Source organism: Carcharodon carcharias, chromosome 9 (assembly GCF_017639515.1).
Source record: "Carcharodon carcharias isolate sCarCar2 chromosome 9, sCarCar2.pri, whole genome shotgun sequence".
In the NCBI taxonomy this organism is placed as follows: domain Eukaryota; kingdom Metazoa; phylum Chordata; class Chondrichthyes; order Lamniformes; family Lamnidae; genus Carcharodon; species Carcharodon carcharias.
Window position 1 is genome coordinate 32371878 of NC_054475.1, and position 17329 is coordinate 32389206.

General features: G+C 42.1%; 1 protein-coding gene across 4 annotated transcripts in view; it reads right to left on the bottom strand.

Annotated features, from left to right (window-relative positions):
• The window catches only part of LOC121281849 (mitogen-activated protein kinase 13-like), a 92810-nt gene extending 77229 nt beyond the window's left edge, over positions 1-15581 (bottom strand). For 2 of the 4 annotated variants that reach the window (XM_041194905.1, XM_041194904.1), the window contains exons 1-2: positions 15182-15581; positions 14814-14943 (exon numbers count right to left, since the gene is read on the bottom strand). In XM_041194905.1, coding sequence (XP_041050839.1) covers positions 14814-14943; positions 15182-15297 — 246 coding nt within the window. In that variant the 5' untranslated portion in view covers positions 15298-15581. Of the gene's footprint in view, positions 1-6293; positions 6361-14813; positions 14944-15181 lie in introns of all 4 variants that reach the window. The other 2 variants (XM_041194906.1, XM_041194908.1) reach the window with 2 other exon arrangements.
• Positions 15582-17329: the final 1748 nt, after the last annotated feature.

Below are 17329 nucleotides of genomic sequence, written 5' to 3' on the forward strand. Positions count from 1 at the left end.
GAACAAAAGAACACATAGGTGTTAAAGTTGGTGATATTATCTAAACGAAGGTGCTAATTAAGAATGGATGGTAGGTATAGCTCTAGTGGGGGTGGGGGGGAGCAGAAAAGACTTAAAATATTTAAAAATAATGGAAATAGGTTGGAAAAGAAAAATCTATATAATTTATTGGAAAAAAGAAAAGGAAGGGGGAAACAGAAAGGGGGTTGGGATGGAGGAGGGAGCTCAAGACCTAAAGTTGTTGAATTCAATATTCAGTCCGGAAGGCTGTAAAGTGCCTAGTCGGAAGACGAGGTGTTGTTCCTCCAGTTTGCGTTGGGCTTCACTGGAACAATGCAGCAAGCCAAGGACAGACATGTGGGCAAGAGAGCAGGGTGGAGTGTTAAAATGGCAAGTGACAGGGAGGTTTGGGTCATTCTTGCGGACAGACCGCAGGTGTTCTGCAAAGCGGTCGCCCAGTTTACGTTTGGTCTCTCCAATGTAGAGGAGACCACATTGGGAGCAAAGAATGCAGTAGACTAAGTTGGGGGAAATGCAAGTGAAATGCTGCTTCACTTGAAAGGAGTGTTTGGGCCCTTGGACGGTGAGGAGAGAGGAAGTGAAGAGGCAGGTGTTGCATCTTTTGCGTGGGCATGGGGTGGTGCCATAGGAGGGGGTTGAGGAGTAGGGGGTGATGGAGGAGTGGACCAGGGTGTCCCGGAGGGAATGATCCCTACGGAATGCCGATAGGGGGGGGTGAAGGGAAGATGTGTTTGGTGGTGGCATCATGCTGGAGTTGGCGGAAATGGCGGAGGATGATCCTTTGAATGCGGAGGCTGGTGGGGTGATAAGTGAGGACAAGGGGGATCCTATCACGTTTCTGGGAGGGAGGAGAAGGCGTGAGGGCGGATGCGCGGGAGATGGGCCGGACACGATTGAGGGACCTGTCAACGACCGTGGGTGGAAAACCTTGGTTAAGGAAGAAGGAGGACATGTCAGAGGAACTGTTTTTGAAGGTAGCATCATCGGAACAGATGCGATGGAGGCGAAGGAACTGAGAGAATGGGATGGAGTCCTTACAAGAAGCGGGGTGTGAGGAGCTGTAGTCGAGGTAGCTGTGGGAGTCGGTAGGTTTGTAATGGATATTGGTGAACAGTCTATCACCAGAGATTGAGACAGAGAGGTCAAGGAAGGGAAGGGAAGCGTCAGAGATGGACCACGTGAAAATGATGGAGGGGTGGAGATTGGAAGCAAAATTATTAAATTTTTCCAAGTCCCGACGAGAGCATGAAGCAGCACTGAAGTATTCATCGATGTACCAGAGAAAGAGTTGTGGAAGGGGGCCGGAGTAGGACTGGAACAAGGAATGTTCCACATACCCCATAAAGAGACAGGCATAGCTGGGGCCCATGCGGTTACCCATAGCCACACCTTTTATTTGGAGGAAGTGAGAGGAGTTGAAGGAGAAATTGTTCAGTGTGAGAACAAGTTCAGCCAGACGGAGGAGAGTAGTGGTGGATGGGAATTGTTTGGGCCTCTGTTCGAGGAAGAAGCTAATGGCCCTCAGACCATCCTGGTGGGGGATGGAGGTGTAGAGGGATTGGACGTCCATGGTGAAGAGGAAGCGGTTGGGGCCAGGGAACTGGAAATTGTTGATGTGACGTAAGGTGTCAGAGGAATCACGGATGTAGGTGGCAAGGGACTGGACAAGGGGAGAGAGAAGGGAGTCAAGATAATGAGAAATGAGTTCTGTGGGGCAGGAGCAAGCTGAGACGATCGGTCTACCGGGGCGGTTCTGTTTGTGGATTTTGGGTAGGAGATAGAAGCGGGCCGTCCGAGGTTGGGTGACTATCAGGTTGGAAGCTGTGGGAGAAAAGATCCCCAGAGGAGATGAGGTCAGTGACAGTCCTGGAAACAATGGCTTGATGTTCAGTGGTGGGGTCATGGTCCAGGGAGAGGTAGGAGTAAGTGTCTGCGAGTTGACGCTCAGCCTCCGCGAGGTAGAGGTCAGTGCGCCAGACAACAACAGCAGCACCCTTGTCAGCGGGTTTGATGACAATGTCAGGGTTGGACCTGAGAGAATGGAGTGCAGTAAGTTCAGAGAGAGAGAGATTAGAATGGGTGAGAGGAGCAGAGAAATTGAGACGACTAATGTCATGCCGACAGTTCTCAATGAAAAGATCAAGAGAAGGTAAGAATCCAGAGGGAGGGGTCCAGGTGGAGGGAGAATATTGGAGGTGGGTGAAAGGATCCATTGAACGGGGAGAGGACTCCTGCCCAAAGAAGTGAGCCCGGAGACGAGGACGGCGGAAGAAGAGTTCAGCATCATGCCGAGCCCGAAATTCATTGAGGTGAGGGAGTAAGGGTATGAAACTAAGTCCTTTGCTGAGCACTGAACGTTCAGCACAGAGAGGGGAAGGTCAGGGGGATAAAAAAGGGATCTTTATTTCAAAACTTAAAAGAAATAAAAGTAGAAAAATCCACCAAATACCTTTGGAAATAGGAAATGTGCCAAAGTACTAGATGGTGGAAAATAGAAAGAGGCACAGGTTAAACAAGGAAATTATAGGCAGGTTAATCAAGTTGTGGGCAAATTTTCATCGTTCATAATCTGAAATGAAATTTGTTAACAGAAAGACAAATTAATAGTCACTTGGTAGCACAGAACTTGAGTACTGATGAGAAAAGACATTTTGTCAAAGCTTTTCATCTTCAACCCATCAGGACAATCACAAGAATACCAATGTCAGGGGAAGCAACAACTTTATACCGTATGAGAAAAGAATGCTGATTGGTTGGCAAGTGGACTCTGATTGGTAGAAGTGTTGCCATGAGGAATGCACCAGTTAATGGTGTATGACAGTTAACTGCCAAGAATGATTTTAAATTTAAACCAGGCAACTTGAGTCTGATTGGTCGAGGCATTGCTTTAAGGAATGAACCAGCTATCACTTATTTAGTTTAGCTGAAACAGATGCAATGTGTCTACGTGTTTTTCCTGTCTGCAAAGAACAGGGCCCTGTATATTAATATTCGTAGCTTCCAGTACACAGTTAACTATCAGCCCCATTAACTGGTGCATTCTCCATGGCAATACCTCTACCAATCAGTGTCCACTTGCCAACTAATCAGCACTCTATTAGCTGTTATTTATGGATTTTCAGAAGGCTTGATAAAGAGCCAGATGAGAAACTTGTTACAAGAATTAAAAAAAGCATGAACAATGTAGCAACAAGATGGAGAAGTTGGATGCAAACAGGAAGTAAGGAAGTGCCACATCAAAGGTTACTTGATAAGTGCACATGGTGTAGGAGGTAACATATTAGCATGGATAAAGTATTGGTTAACGAACAGCAAGCAGAGAGTGGGAATAACTGCGTCATTTTTCGGCTGGCAAGCTGCAATTAGCGGAGTGTCACAGGGATCAGTGTTGGGACCTCAATTATTTACAATCTATATCAATGACTTGGATGAAGGGACCGAATGTATGATAGTTAAATTTATGAATGACGCCAAGATAGGTAGGAAAGGAAACTGACAAGAGGAGGTAGAGAGTCTGCAAAGGGATATAGATAGGTTAAGTGACTGTGCAAAAAATTGGCAGATGGAGTATAATGTGGAAAAATATGAACTTGTCCACTTTGGCAGAGAGAACAGAAAAGCAGCATATTATTTAAATGGAGAGAGATTGCAGAACTCTGTGGTACAGAGGGATCTGGTTGTCCTGGTGCATGAATCACAAAAGGTCAGCATGCCAGTACAGCAAGTGATTAGGAAGGCAAATGGAATGTTGGCATTTATTGCAAGGGGAATGGAATGTAAAAGCACATAAGTTTTACTGCAGTTGTACAGGACCTTGGTGAGTTGAGACCACAACTGGAGAACTGTGTACAGTTTTGGTCTCCTTACTTGAAAAAGGATATAATTGTGTTACAGGCAGTTCAGAGAAGGCTCACTCGACTCATTCCTGGGGTAAAGGGCTTATTCAATAAGACAGGTTGAACAGGTCAGGCCTACACCCATTGGAGTTTAGAAAAATGAGAGATCATCTTATTGAAACATATAAAATCCTAAGGGGACTTGATAGGGTGGATAGCAGGAAGATGATTCCTCTTGAACAGGAGACTAGAACTAGGTGAAAAGTTTAAGAATAAGAGGTCTCCCTTTTAAGGCAGAGATAAGCAGAATTCTTTTCTCTCAGAGGGTTGTCATTATGTGGAACTTTCTACCTCAGAAAGCAGTGGAAGCTGAGGCAGTGAATTTATTTAAGGCTGAGTTAGGTAGATTTTTGATGGACAGGGGAGTCAAGGGTTAGAGGCAGGCAGGCAGGCAAGTGGAGTTGAGATCACAACCTGATCAGCCATGATCTTATCAAATGGCGGAGCAAGTTCAAAGGGCTGAATGGCCTACTCCTGCTCCTACATCCTATGTTCCTAATTGGGATAAATAGATGTTCTTGAGTTTGGCTGGATGTGGTTAATGGCTTGCCCCACGGACCTCTTTTTTCACATTTATAAGTTCATAGAATTGTAGAGCATATAAGGAGGCCAACTGGCTCATTATGTCCACATGGGCTTGCTGGAAGAGCTATCAATTTAGCTCCATTCTTCTGTCTTTTTATTTGAACATAGGCACAAGGGGATTGATATGAAGTTTGAGGTTACTAAATTAGGAGGCTTGGCAAACTGTGTGGAAAAAGGAGGAGATTGCAGGAGGACAAAGACAGTTGTTTCTAAACATATTATATGCCATAAATCTTTCACAATGCATACGGATAAAAGGTTTGCATTCTGCTGAACGCCACTTCGATGCTTTGTGCCTGTCAAGTTGAATTTAGAAGTTCTCACTTCAGCTGTCTCTTTCAGTCAGCATATACCAGATGTGAAGACAGTTGGTTCTCAGCATCCCCACTTAATAAATCGACCCAGGAGTCCAAGGGGAAATATCATTTACTTTTTTCACAAACGCGTAAGTAGTTACAATACATGAACTGATACGGACTGCTCCCACTGGGTCAGGTTTCTAACATAAGGCACTCTGGTGAGACAAAATTGCATTTGAAAGTGATTGGTTTATTGAGCTGATAACCCATTTTCAGCTCACTCGCTTTTGACAAGAAGTATAGTCCATAACATGAATTCACTTTCCAATTTTGCTTCATAACCAACAAAGCATCAAGTAGTTATTAGAACCCAAAGGAATGTCATTGCAGTTCACTGCTTGTGCCCTTGCCTAGTATTTTACTTAATCGTACCTTACACCACATGCATCATTTTGCTTACAAAGAGAGAACCTTCCTGAGAGAAAACATGAGGCATGTTCTGTAGTAAGAAATTAATACTTGGAGCAAGTGGATTGCAGATCAAACATCAAAATGTCAAAAGAACTTTGGGGATTGTGTTTGTCATTAATAGAAAGTTGTTAGAGTATAGATCGGGTTAGTTTTTATTTCAAGCTGTGCAGCTGAATAAATGTGATTGCTCTATTTCTGGAACCCAGAAACTGGCCTGTGAATATTATTTACCCAAGCCTGACCAAAGTCAGGTGCAATATTTAGGAGTTTTTAGAGTGAAGCCACTTAGGACCAAGATGAGAAGAATTGATTTTTACTCAGAGGGTTATGAATCTTTGGAATTCTCTACTCCAGAGGGCTGTGGAAGCTCAGTCATTGAGTATGTTTAAAGCAGAGATTGACAGATTTCTAAATACCAATGACATAAAGGGATATGGGGATAGTGTAGGAAAAGGGATTAAAGTGGATGATCAGCCATGATCGTATTGAATGGCAGAGCAGGCTCAACAGGCTGAATGACACCTTCTCCTGTTCCTATGTTCTTAATACATATGATTGTTCACAATCAGTAAAGTAACAATCCATAACTACTAAATGGTATAGAGTATTAACTAACATGAGGTTTCCTTTAAATAAACATAGTAAATTTTAGCAGATTGATTAAAATGCTACAAGACCAGCAACAGGCTGTGTTGTTAATAACATGGCAACCAAGCTGAAAACCTTTACAATTTATAAAAGCTTTCTAAATAATGCCATTGGCTCTTTTTCAAAGATGCAAACACAGAAATATCTATTTATGGATGAAAACATTTTGGTAGACAGAACATGAAGGTCACTCTTATATAAGTTTGTTTTAATTTCCTAGAACTTTTGTATGTTTATTGCTGTGGTAATTTGGACTTCCTGCCAAAGAAACTCAGGGTTGTGCAAGTACTGATAATTTAACACAGCATTTTTGCAATGTGAAATAGCATAAGGAAAAACGAGAACACAAGAATCCCTTAACAATAATATTTACCAAGCATTTTCTCCAGATCAGTGATTTGGACCTGTTCTGCAGTGGGCTGAATTCCAAGTTGGATTGCCTACAATAGATGGATTATTTTCAGATGAGAAGCCAAAAACATCCCCATGGTGCAGAAATGAACATTTGCTGACACTGCAGAGCTCATTGAAGCAGCACATTTACTATTATGTGGCAGGATGTCTTGATGTTTTCCACTCTGCTGGCATTTCTTTCAGAGGAAACACAAGCCAATACCTCCGATCGTTAGCTGAACTGAGAACGGTTCCACTTGTCTTATTTAGATGGCTACTTAGACATCAGGCCGCAACTGGACTGCTTGTGTGGGAGTGCCTGAGCACAGAAAAATCAACACACCACAAGCAATACACAAAATAATATTTGATCAGTTTGCAATTGAATTGCTGGACTCCCCATCCAACTTTGGGATGGACAAACCTCACCCCCCCCCCACCACCCCCCGCAACGAACTTTCTCTGAGCACTATTCAGTAAGTGATCACCTTTTTAGTAGAAGAAAATAGCATTGTTCTAACAAGCACAGAAGTGCCTGAAACCTATTTATCTGCAAGGTAGTAGAATGAAGAAAATCTAGATTGTGCAGGTGAGTGACTATAAAGAATAAGGATAAAACTGGTTAAAGTAAGAAAACAAGCAGTACAAAAATGCTTGGTTAAATTGTCACCTTATAAGGTTAGCAAGGGACAGGATGATATCCTCAATTGATTTTGATTACCCAAGGAGACTGCAGAAGAATTTTCCAGATTACTACCCACCTTCCCCTAATTGGCCTGTGTATTTATCTGGTTTTGCACCTCTCCTAGGAGATTACATGGCTTCCAGGTGGAGTGAGGCATGCAATAGGCAGTGCACCTGCATGGGACAGGCTAGATGATCAGGGGCTCTTTCCATTTTTTGTAACTCTTTCGAGTACAAACACATTTCCATCCATTTTTTCAGATGAAGTTACATTGTTTCATAGTTTTGCCATTGTGAGATTTGAACTCTTGATCTTGGGGTTACAAGCCCAGTACCATAACCACTTGGCTACTTAGGCCAAGCCTTCCATTTTTTGTATACTCACCATATCTGACACAGGCACAATGAGCTAAATGGCCTCCTTCTGTGCTGTATCATTGTAAGTGCCGATTATACACATAATGTGAAGAACAAGATAAAACCGGTTAAAGTAAGGAAACTGTTAAACCTTAGTTAATCGATAGAATAATTTTCCACAAAACAGATTGTGCACTTTAAGAAATAAAAACCTAAGAAAGTGGAAGAGTAGGTCCTTCAAGCCTAGTCTGCCATTCAATAAAATCATGCCTCTACCTCAACTCCATTTTCCCCACCCAATCCCCATTTCTCTTGATTTCTTTAGAGTTCAAAATCTATCAACTTCAGCCTTTAATACAATGACTGAGCATCCAAAGGTAGAGAATCCCTTGAGCTAGAGAATTTCAAAGGTTCACATCCCTTTAAGTGAAGAAATCTCTCACCTCAGTCCTAAATGACTGATCCCATGTCCTGAGACTACACCCCTCGTTCTAGACTCTTCAGCCAGGGGAAACCATCTCTCAGCATCAATCCTGTCAAGCCCCTTCAGAATCTTGTACGTTTCAATGAGATCACCTCTCATTCTTCTAGGCTCCAGAGTACGTGCCTATTCTACTCAATCTCTCGTCATGGGATAACCCCCTCAACCCAGGAATCAATCTAGTGAACAATCGTTGCACTCCCTTTAAGGCAGAAATATCCTTCCTTGGGTAAAGAGACCAAAGCTATACACACTACTTTTTTTTTATTCGTTCATGGGGATATCCCTGGATAGGCCAGCATTTATTGCCCATCCCTAATTGTCCTTGTTCAGAGGGCATTTAAAAGTCAACCACAGTGCTGAGGGTCTGGAGTTACATGTAGGCCAGATGAGTTTTTACAACAATCGGCAGTGGTTTTGTGGCCATCATCAGCCTTTAATTCCTGATTTTTATTGAATTCAAATTTCACCATCTGCCTTGGTGGGATTCAAACCCGGGTTCCCAGAGCAATTATCCTGGGTCTCTGGAATACTAGTCCAGTGACAATATCACTATGGCACTGCCTCCCCCATTCAAGTGTGGTCTCATCAAAGTCATGTACAATTGTAGCAAGACTTCCTTACATTGGCAGTGCAATCTCCTACAATAAAGACAACAAATCATTTGCCTTCCAAATTACTTGCTGTACCTGCTTGTTAACTTTGTGTTTCATGCACAAATTATTCAGAGGGATTTAGATGTTCAACATTTAAGAGGTTCCCATCATTTAAAAAAGTATTCTGTATTTTTGTTTTTCCTTCCAAAGTGAACAATCTCACATTCTCCAATATTAGGCTCCATTTACCACCTTCTTGCCCATTCACTTAACATATAGTATATATATAAAAGAGAGGAAGTATTAGAAAGGCTGGCTGTACTTCAGCTGATAAGTCACCAGGTCCAGGTCAGATGCATCTGAGGATACTGAGGGAAGTAATGGTGAAAACGTGGGGCACTGCCACAATCCTCCAAACCTCCTTAGAGACAGGTGTGGTGCCAGAGGATTGGTGAGTTGCAAATGTTGCTCAAAAAAAGGATGCAAGATACCCACTGATTATATCCCAGTCGGCTTAACTTCTGGGGTGGGAAAACTTTTAGAAACCATAATCTAGGACAAAATTAACTGTCACTTGAACAAACGTGGATTAAACGAGGAAAACCAACACGTACTTATTAAGAGCAAATCGTGTTTAACTAATTTGATTGAATTTTTTGATAAGGTAATCAAGAGGGTTGATGAGGGTAAAGTAGTTGATATGGTGTACATGGACTTCCAAAAGTGTCAGCAAACAGGTTTGACAGTAAAGTTCAAGCCCATGGAATAAAAGGGACAATGGCAGCATGGATACAAGTTGTTGAATGACAGGAAACAGTGTGGTGAATGGTTGTTTTTCAGATTGGAGCAAAGTATAACAATGGGGCTCCCCAGGGGTAGATGTTAGGACTCCTACTTACCTTTATCTACAGTAATGAACTAGACTTGGGTGTACAGGGAACAATTTCAAAATGTGCAGATGACACAAAACTTTTAAGTATTGTGAACTGTGAGGCAGACAGTGATAGACTTCAATGGGATATATACAGGCTGTTGAAATGGGCAGACAAATGGCAAATTAAATTTAATGCAGAGAGGTTTGAAACAATACATTTGGTCAGAAGAATGAGGAAAAGCAATATAAAATAAAGGGTGCAATTCTAAAGGGGTGCAGAGCAGAGGGACCTGCAACTTTATGTACAAAAATCATTGAAGGTGGCAGGGCAAATTGAGAAAGTGGTTAATAAGGCATATAGGATCCTAGGCTTTGTGAATATAGGCATAGAGTACAAAAGCAAGAATATTACGGTGAACTTTCACCAAACACTGGTTCAGTCTCAACTGAAGTAGTGAGACCAATTCTGGACAGCACACTTTAGGAAGGATGTGAAGGCACTGGACAGGGTTCAGAAAAGGTTTAACAGAATTGCCCCTAGGATAAGGGGCTTCAGTTATGAGGATAGATTGGCAAACCTGGATCTGCTCCTTTTACAGATGTTTGAGAAGCAATTTGATATAGGTGTTCAAAATCATCAGGAGTCTGGACTAAATGGATAGGGAGAAACTAATCCCATTGCAGAAGGACCGAGAACCAGAGAATCTGAATTAAGGCGATTGGCAAAATAAGCCACAGCAACATGAGGAAAAACCTTTTTATGCAGTGAGTAGTTAGGATTTGGATTACACTGATTGAGAGTGTGATGGAGGCAGATTCAATCGTGGCTTTCAAAAGTGAATTGCATAATTATCTTATTATTGTTATAATTATCTGTAGGGTTTGTTTATTCAGTTGTGCAATGGATTCGCATTATGAATGCAAGGCTGAGTGCCAAACCCAACTAATGGATTTAGCTCAGCAGGGGCTGTTGTCACAGCTATGGCTTGAAATGTGTTTTGTTTGACAGTTTAATTAGCAGAAAATAGGACTACATGTTTTGAAGAGATTTTTGAATGTCTGTTTATTTTGACAGATTAATGAGCACTTGAGATCAGAGAGGATTTTTCAAGGGGTGATTGAATGGCATGCAATGGGAAGACAACACTGAGAAGTGGCCTGACTCAGGCTTCCTGACTTGGAGGGGAAAATCCAAACCCTTGTCTCAAGTTTGGTTTCAAAATTCCTGGGCTCCTCTAGACATCAAGACTGCACTTCTGCACTGGACTACACTGTTAAGATTCAGCTGCTGTATCTCTGATCTGCTATTCTGCTGCTTATATTTTAAAGTAACTTGATCAACATACAATCCTTCCCACACAGCAGATATTGCCTGCTGTACCAATAACTGGTCTTCTAGTTCTACTGGCTCTTCAGCTTCAGCTACAGTCTGGTTCCTGGCCAGAGCTTCACTTTCCTGGGTCAATATACATTTCTCCAGCATTTTTGGATCTTATGGTGACCTCCAACTTATCTTTTTTTTCTGCCCCATAACCAAGCCTACACACATCCCGGAAGTTTATTCTCATGGAAATATCTCCAGCGGTGCATTTGTCCAATACCCTATCCTTTAAATAACACCTGGATTTAATTCCCCTCTCAGCCCCACCTCTAAATTTGAACAATAGTTTATCAATGCTCCGTTAATTTACCACATCAAATGTTTGCGCTTCTTGCATATGGTGAGTAGTGGAAACTTCTGTTTATTGCAACAAAACATTGGCAGCAAAATGAAAATAAATTAGGAATAATATATTAGGGGCATTTATCATAACACAGTGATTCTGAAAAAGAAAACAAAGCAAAGAAAGCAAAACAACTGAGCAGTATAATTTTCTGAACAAGTTTACATTTTGACTCATTCAAAAGATTAGTGCCATGGGTACAACAATAACTTGCAACTGTAAAGCACATTCAATGTACTAAAGCTATTTCACTTCACAAGAGTGTAGTCGGACAAAAATTGAATGTGAATTAGGATACGGGAAACAGAATTTTGGTTAAACTTAAGTACATGGAGGAGGGGAAGCTGGTCAAAAAAGCATTGGAATAGTTGAGTCTGGGGGTACCAAAAGAATGGATGAGATCAGCATATGAGCTTAGACAGGGGTGGAGACTGGCAATGTTCAGGAGTTGAAAATATGTGGTCTTTGTGATGGGGGTGATGTCGGATCGGAAGCTCAGCTCACTGTCCAATAGAACACCGAGGTTGTGAATAATCTGGTTCAGCCTGAGATGGTGGCCAGGGAGAGGATGGAGTTGGTGGCTAGTAAACTTAGTTTGTAGCTGGGTTTAAAGACAATGGTTTCAGTCTTTCCAATGTTTGATTAGTGGAAATTTCTGCAGGCAAACAACCTGACAACAAAGAGGCAGTGGAGGGATTGAAGGAGATGGTGGTGAGTTACAGTTGAGTGTCATCAGTGTACATGTGGATACTGATGTTATATTTTCCAATGACATCATGAGGGACATAATGGAAGGAAGCCATGGATAGATCCCTGGGGAATTCCAGAGGCAATGCTCTCCCATGGCTCCGAGGCATTGCCTGGCTCTTGGCCTCCCACCCTTTTCACTGGGTGCAGTTCACCTTTCATTACTTCTCCCCCAAGAGTTCACTGCACCTCCAATTACAGATTCCCTCTCTCTTGTGCTCACTGCTCCTCCGATCCCAGTTATACTTTATCCTGCTCTCTCCTGCTGCCCTCGATTTTGCAGCTGGGGTTGATGCTCAGCCCACTTGGGCTCACTGTCGTCAGCAGCCTGTTTATTTCAATGCACAGTACATTCCAGATTGCTGCATTTGAAAGAGATTCTCAATGTTGTGAACAGTACTTTTTGCACCAGGTCAGGGATAAACATTTTCACAATAAATGAATTCCAATTATATTCTGTAATCAGCAATGAAATATAAAGAATTGAACTACAACTCATTTTGATACCAGGAGAACTACCTTGCACTTTTCAGTGCTTCCCAAATTATTTCCCAATGTCATCCCATTTTACCACTTGACAACAAAATGTTATGTAAGCTTCGGCCATGCTTTCCATTTTCCCTGATGACAGAAGGCACTGTGAAGCAACTCTACCCCCTCCATCAGCCCCCCACAATGTAATTGTAATCATCTTTCTCCACCCCCACCCACCAAACACACACACACACACACACACACATCTTCCCAACTCCCCTCCCTCCCCCCAACACACACAAGCCCTTCTTCCCAACTCCCCTCCCCCTCACTTAGTAGCCCCTCTTCCCAAGCCCTTTCTCCACTCACACATTTAGCAGCCCAGCTTCCCAACTACCCTCTCCTCACATACTCACCAGCCCCTTTCCCCTTCCCCATTTGGATCTAGTATGCCAGTGCCTTTGAAACAGAGTCACTAGACTGGGGTAAGGACCCTGTACAACAGGTAAACAGAAGCAGAAGCATAGCCAAGTTTGAACCAACCACTCACCTTTTTGGCTTTCCTGCACTCCAGACACGATCAGCTTCTGCCTGCGCCAAGTCAGTGCAGAAACATCCTGGGCCCACTCTGCATTCGCCACTAAAAGTAATTTCTAAACTTAAAGAGCACTTTGGGCTCACAGTCCATCCTGTGCTGTTTGTTGGAATTGATCCAGTGGGCTCAGAGCTGTCCCATCTTGCCACCAGACTGGGTCATCTCTACTCCACAGTTGTCATTGCTGCTTGGAGGAGGGGGAGCTTGCAACCCCAAATGTGACCTCTGCGACTGGTGGGGGGTACGGGGGGAGGGGGGGGGGGGGGGGGGGGGTCTTTACCCACAGTTTGGGAACCACTACGAGGTACTTCCACCTAATAATGCATACATCCTCCTTGATTCAAAATTATTATCACATATCTTGTCCTTCCCATAACAAATTTACAGGTTGAAAGTTGTCTTGATAACTGATCATTTGGTCCTTTTTTTTCCCAGCAAATGGTCCTCTTTTGCATTTATGTCTTTTCCCCTGAAAGGAACACTCCAGGATAAGGCTCTACAGTGACCTCACCATCAGTATTCATTAAAATTATATCAACAGATTTTTTTTTAAGTTGGTAAATAAGTTAGCACACTCTTTGCTGTTTCTAAAACTGAGTGTGATCAATACTTGGCTTATTTTTTGTCCATACGCCTATCTCCCAGCTCCTGTGGTGTTTATTGTTTTCACACAGAAAACAGTTTCACTTTTCAGACCGTTTGAAATGATGAGAAAAACATACACACTATGATATTTTTGTACCCAACGTTGCAAATAGTATAAAGAGGACCTTCCAAGCAAGTGGCTATTCACCAGTTTTTCCTTACATTCTGTAAATGGCACTTCACAATCAGCCAATAAGAGAATAATCTCAACGGGATTAACTGACCTGCCAGATTCTCCCACAACTTTCTTGTCAATGCTCATTAAGCAGCCTGTAATCAGCTTGCATGATCCATGCAAGCTTGACAGTTAATTTGTCAGTAACAAAGTCCCACAAACAGCAATACAATATCAATCAGACCTTTTTTTCAGTGATGTTGGTTGATACTTATATATTGTCGAGGAGAACTACCCTGCTCTTCCTCAAAGTGGTGCCACGGACTTTTACCAACATCAACAGCAAGATCTTCCAACCCCCAATTACTTCCCTGCACCTTAGTTACACTTTAACATAAAGTGTGTACAATTAGTGGTTCATTGATGTGGTCTCAAAATTATTGTAAAGGAACCACCCTGCGGCAACCTCTTTAGACTTACCTGGTTAGCTTTACCATCTGTGCAACGTGAATATAAGCCACATGTATTTTTGAGATATGTCCATCTAGCATTTGGTATCACACGTACTGTAACAGGTATATTTGTTAAAAACAGCTAATAGTTTCCAATTAACCTCAGGATCTTAGATATTCATGACCTCAAAGTGACACAGCATGTAAATCAGTGATGTTAACCAACAGCAAAATAACACTGTTGTAGAATGCCCCTTTCTGCCTTCAATAAAACAGGGGGAAAAACACCCTGACCTTGGTGAGCAATTCCCATGAGACTTACTATTAAATGGGGGAAGCAACTGAGAAAGCCCAACTGTTTCAAACACCAAGATAAAAGCAAAATACTGCAGATGCTGGAAATCTGAAACAAAAACAAAAATTGCTGGGAAAACTCAGCAGGTCTGACAGCATCTGTGGAGAGAAAGACAGAGTTAACGTTTCCAGTCCCTATGACTCTTCTTCAGGTTCACTTTCTGAAGAAGAGTCATACGGACTTGAAAGTAATCTCTGTCTTTCTCTCCACAGTTGCTGTCAGACCTGCTGAGTTTTTCCAGCAATTTTTGTTTTTGTTTCAAACACCATTTTACTTCAATGTTCCCCACTTGGAACCTTATTTTTAGTTAATGACGTTGAGAAAATATCAAACTTTCAAGCCACGCCACTCTGCGACAACACAAGGGGATGCTGTTCAAACTTGTCTCCGTGAAAACTTACATTTTCGTGCTTCATGTGTTTCAACAGTTTCAACTCTCTGTAAGCCCTCTTGGCGTAAACTTCAGACTGAAACGGGCGGTGCAGCTTCTTAATTGCAACTTTGTTCCCCGTCCGTCTGTCAATTGCTGAGCTGTTTATATCAGAATGTAAATAAAATAAATATTTATGCTCCCACCACCCCCCTCCTCCATCAGCATTTCTATTATGTTGTAGTGATATTTTACATGAGACGGCGAGGGAAAACAGACTATAGATTCCCCCCACCCCCGCCACATATCTCAACCAAAGCTAACAATCGCAAATCTGTCTCAAACCCACACTTCCCAACCACCAAACATACACTGATAGGTCCACTTTCGTAAATTTACCAAACTGTGCCATAGGCTCCGGATCCAATGGGGGAAAGGTTCACATATCGGTCTCGCACTTCCCAAACGGTATTCTCGATGTCTTGACGGGTGGTTTGCGCTCCCGTCGCATTCATTGCGTCCTGTTGCTTGGGGAATAATTAAAACACGAAAGTGTGAAATCTACGATTGCTGACACCACGATTCTCCAGACTTCTTGAACAATGGCTGCATTGAAAATTTCGCAATTGCTTGAGAAATAAGATTATGACTTCCTGTCTCCCAAAATGCGAATCGCTCCAGGTATAGGGTGTGTACCCAGTCAGAGGGCAACACAAACATTTGACAAGGCACAGTTGAAATTAACTTTGCAGAAAACTGCATGTTATGAGCGATCGAGTTAACAAACAAACCCATATCAAAAATTTGAACAGGAAATGATAAAACAGTTATTTTACAGATGTTGGTGCATACTGCGTTTGACGTACAATATTCGTGGGTTTTTTTAAATGCAATTACATAAAACTCTGGACAGCAGCCAATTATAAGTTTGTCTGTCAGATTTAAATAGGTTGTCTGGTATACACTTCCTTGGATAACTCAAATTCAAAACCCTGCTTACAATGGAAAAATCAGTTTCTCAGTTGTTTTTTTAGTAAGTTAGCAGTCCTCCACTCTTACTATTTAGTATGATTACATGAACTCCCAAAGATATAAAAAAAACACTTGGTTAACTTCTCTCAGAATGGATTCTTGGTCATCTGTAGCTGAGTGCAGCTTGTCCGCTCTATGCCCCTTCCCCCACCTGTTCCATCACTTCCCTTTCCTCTCTGCAATGTCCTTTCCTTCTGCCTCTGAAGCTCTATATCAGGCCCCCATCATCTTAAGGCTTGATTTTTCCAATACAATTTTAGCCAACCAGCCATCATCAATTCTCATCCAAGATGCCAAAGAACATATCCTCAGTCCCACTAACCCCTGAAGTTCCAGAATCCCTGTCCTCACAAGGTTTCACTGACTTCCCCATACTCCAGTGTGTTGATCTCCAAATTTCCCATTACAGCTATGCTTCTCTTTAGTGATCTACTCCTTCCTGCAAATATCCTTGGCTCTCCTAACCACTTGACTTCTCCTTGCCCCTTTCCATATTATTCTGTCACTATGCTCCTGCTATCTGGAATTTGCTATCCAGCTGTCTTTGCTTTGCTAACTCTAACCCTGCTTTAAAAAGATGTTCTAATAACCTTCCTCTTCCAACTATATATTTTATTTTAATCAGTCCATCTTTGGTAGCGTGCTTTCAGTTGTTTAGGCCCTAAGCCCTGGAATTCCATCTCTACATCATTCCACCTTTCTACTTCACTTTCTTCATTTAAGACTCTCTTTAGAACCTAACTTTTTGACTAAGCATTTGGTTATTTGACTGACACTGTATCTCACATAAATCAGTGTCAAATTTAGTTTTTTAATGCTCCTGTGAAGCACTCAGGGATGTTTTATATTTACATAGCACCTTTACATAATAGCTTCTTCATTTCCCTGCCTTTTCCCCATACTTGGTGTTCCCTAAATCCTTCTTCCTCTTCCTGGATGTGAGGAATGAACGTAAATAGAATTGTTGATGCTAAAGAACAAACATTAAAATGTGATCAAATAATATCAAAATAGGCTGTAAGCACATATGTATCTGTGTTGAAGATCCATAACTTAATTTGGAGGCTACATTAAGAAATGTGATGTGGCAATTTATTCATAGCATTTTTCATGCTGTATTCTGTCAACACAAAAGCACAATGGTGCCAGAGCCTATAACCTTTACCGTGTCCAGAGCACTCAGCTACTCTATGTCACATGCAGTGAACCAACTTATCTGGACACTTGAATCCATAATGGTTAGGACCACAGGTGGAAGCAGAGTGAGATCATTCATTTATTAAATTTATCATTTATTATAGTGGTCGTGCTAAACTCCACCAAAGATAATGGTCCCAACATGGAACTGAGAAACTGCCTTCATAAGGACTGTGCCATGGTCACTTCCACCAATGCTATTGTGGAAATATGTCTGTGAATGGGCAAAGCCAAGTAAATTACTTCATGTTGGTTTCCTGAGCGCCTGATGCAGGCCTAATCTGACAGCTGTGTTTTTTAAGTGTCATGCCCAGTACA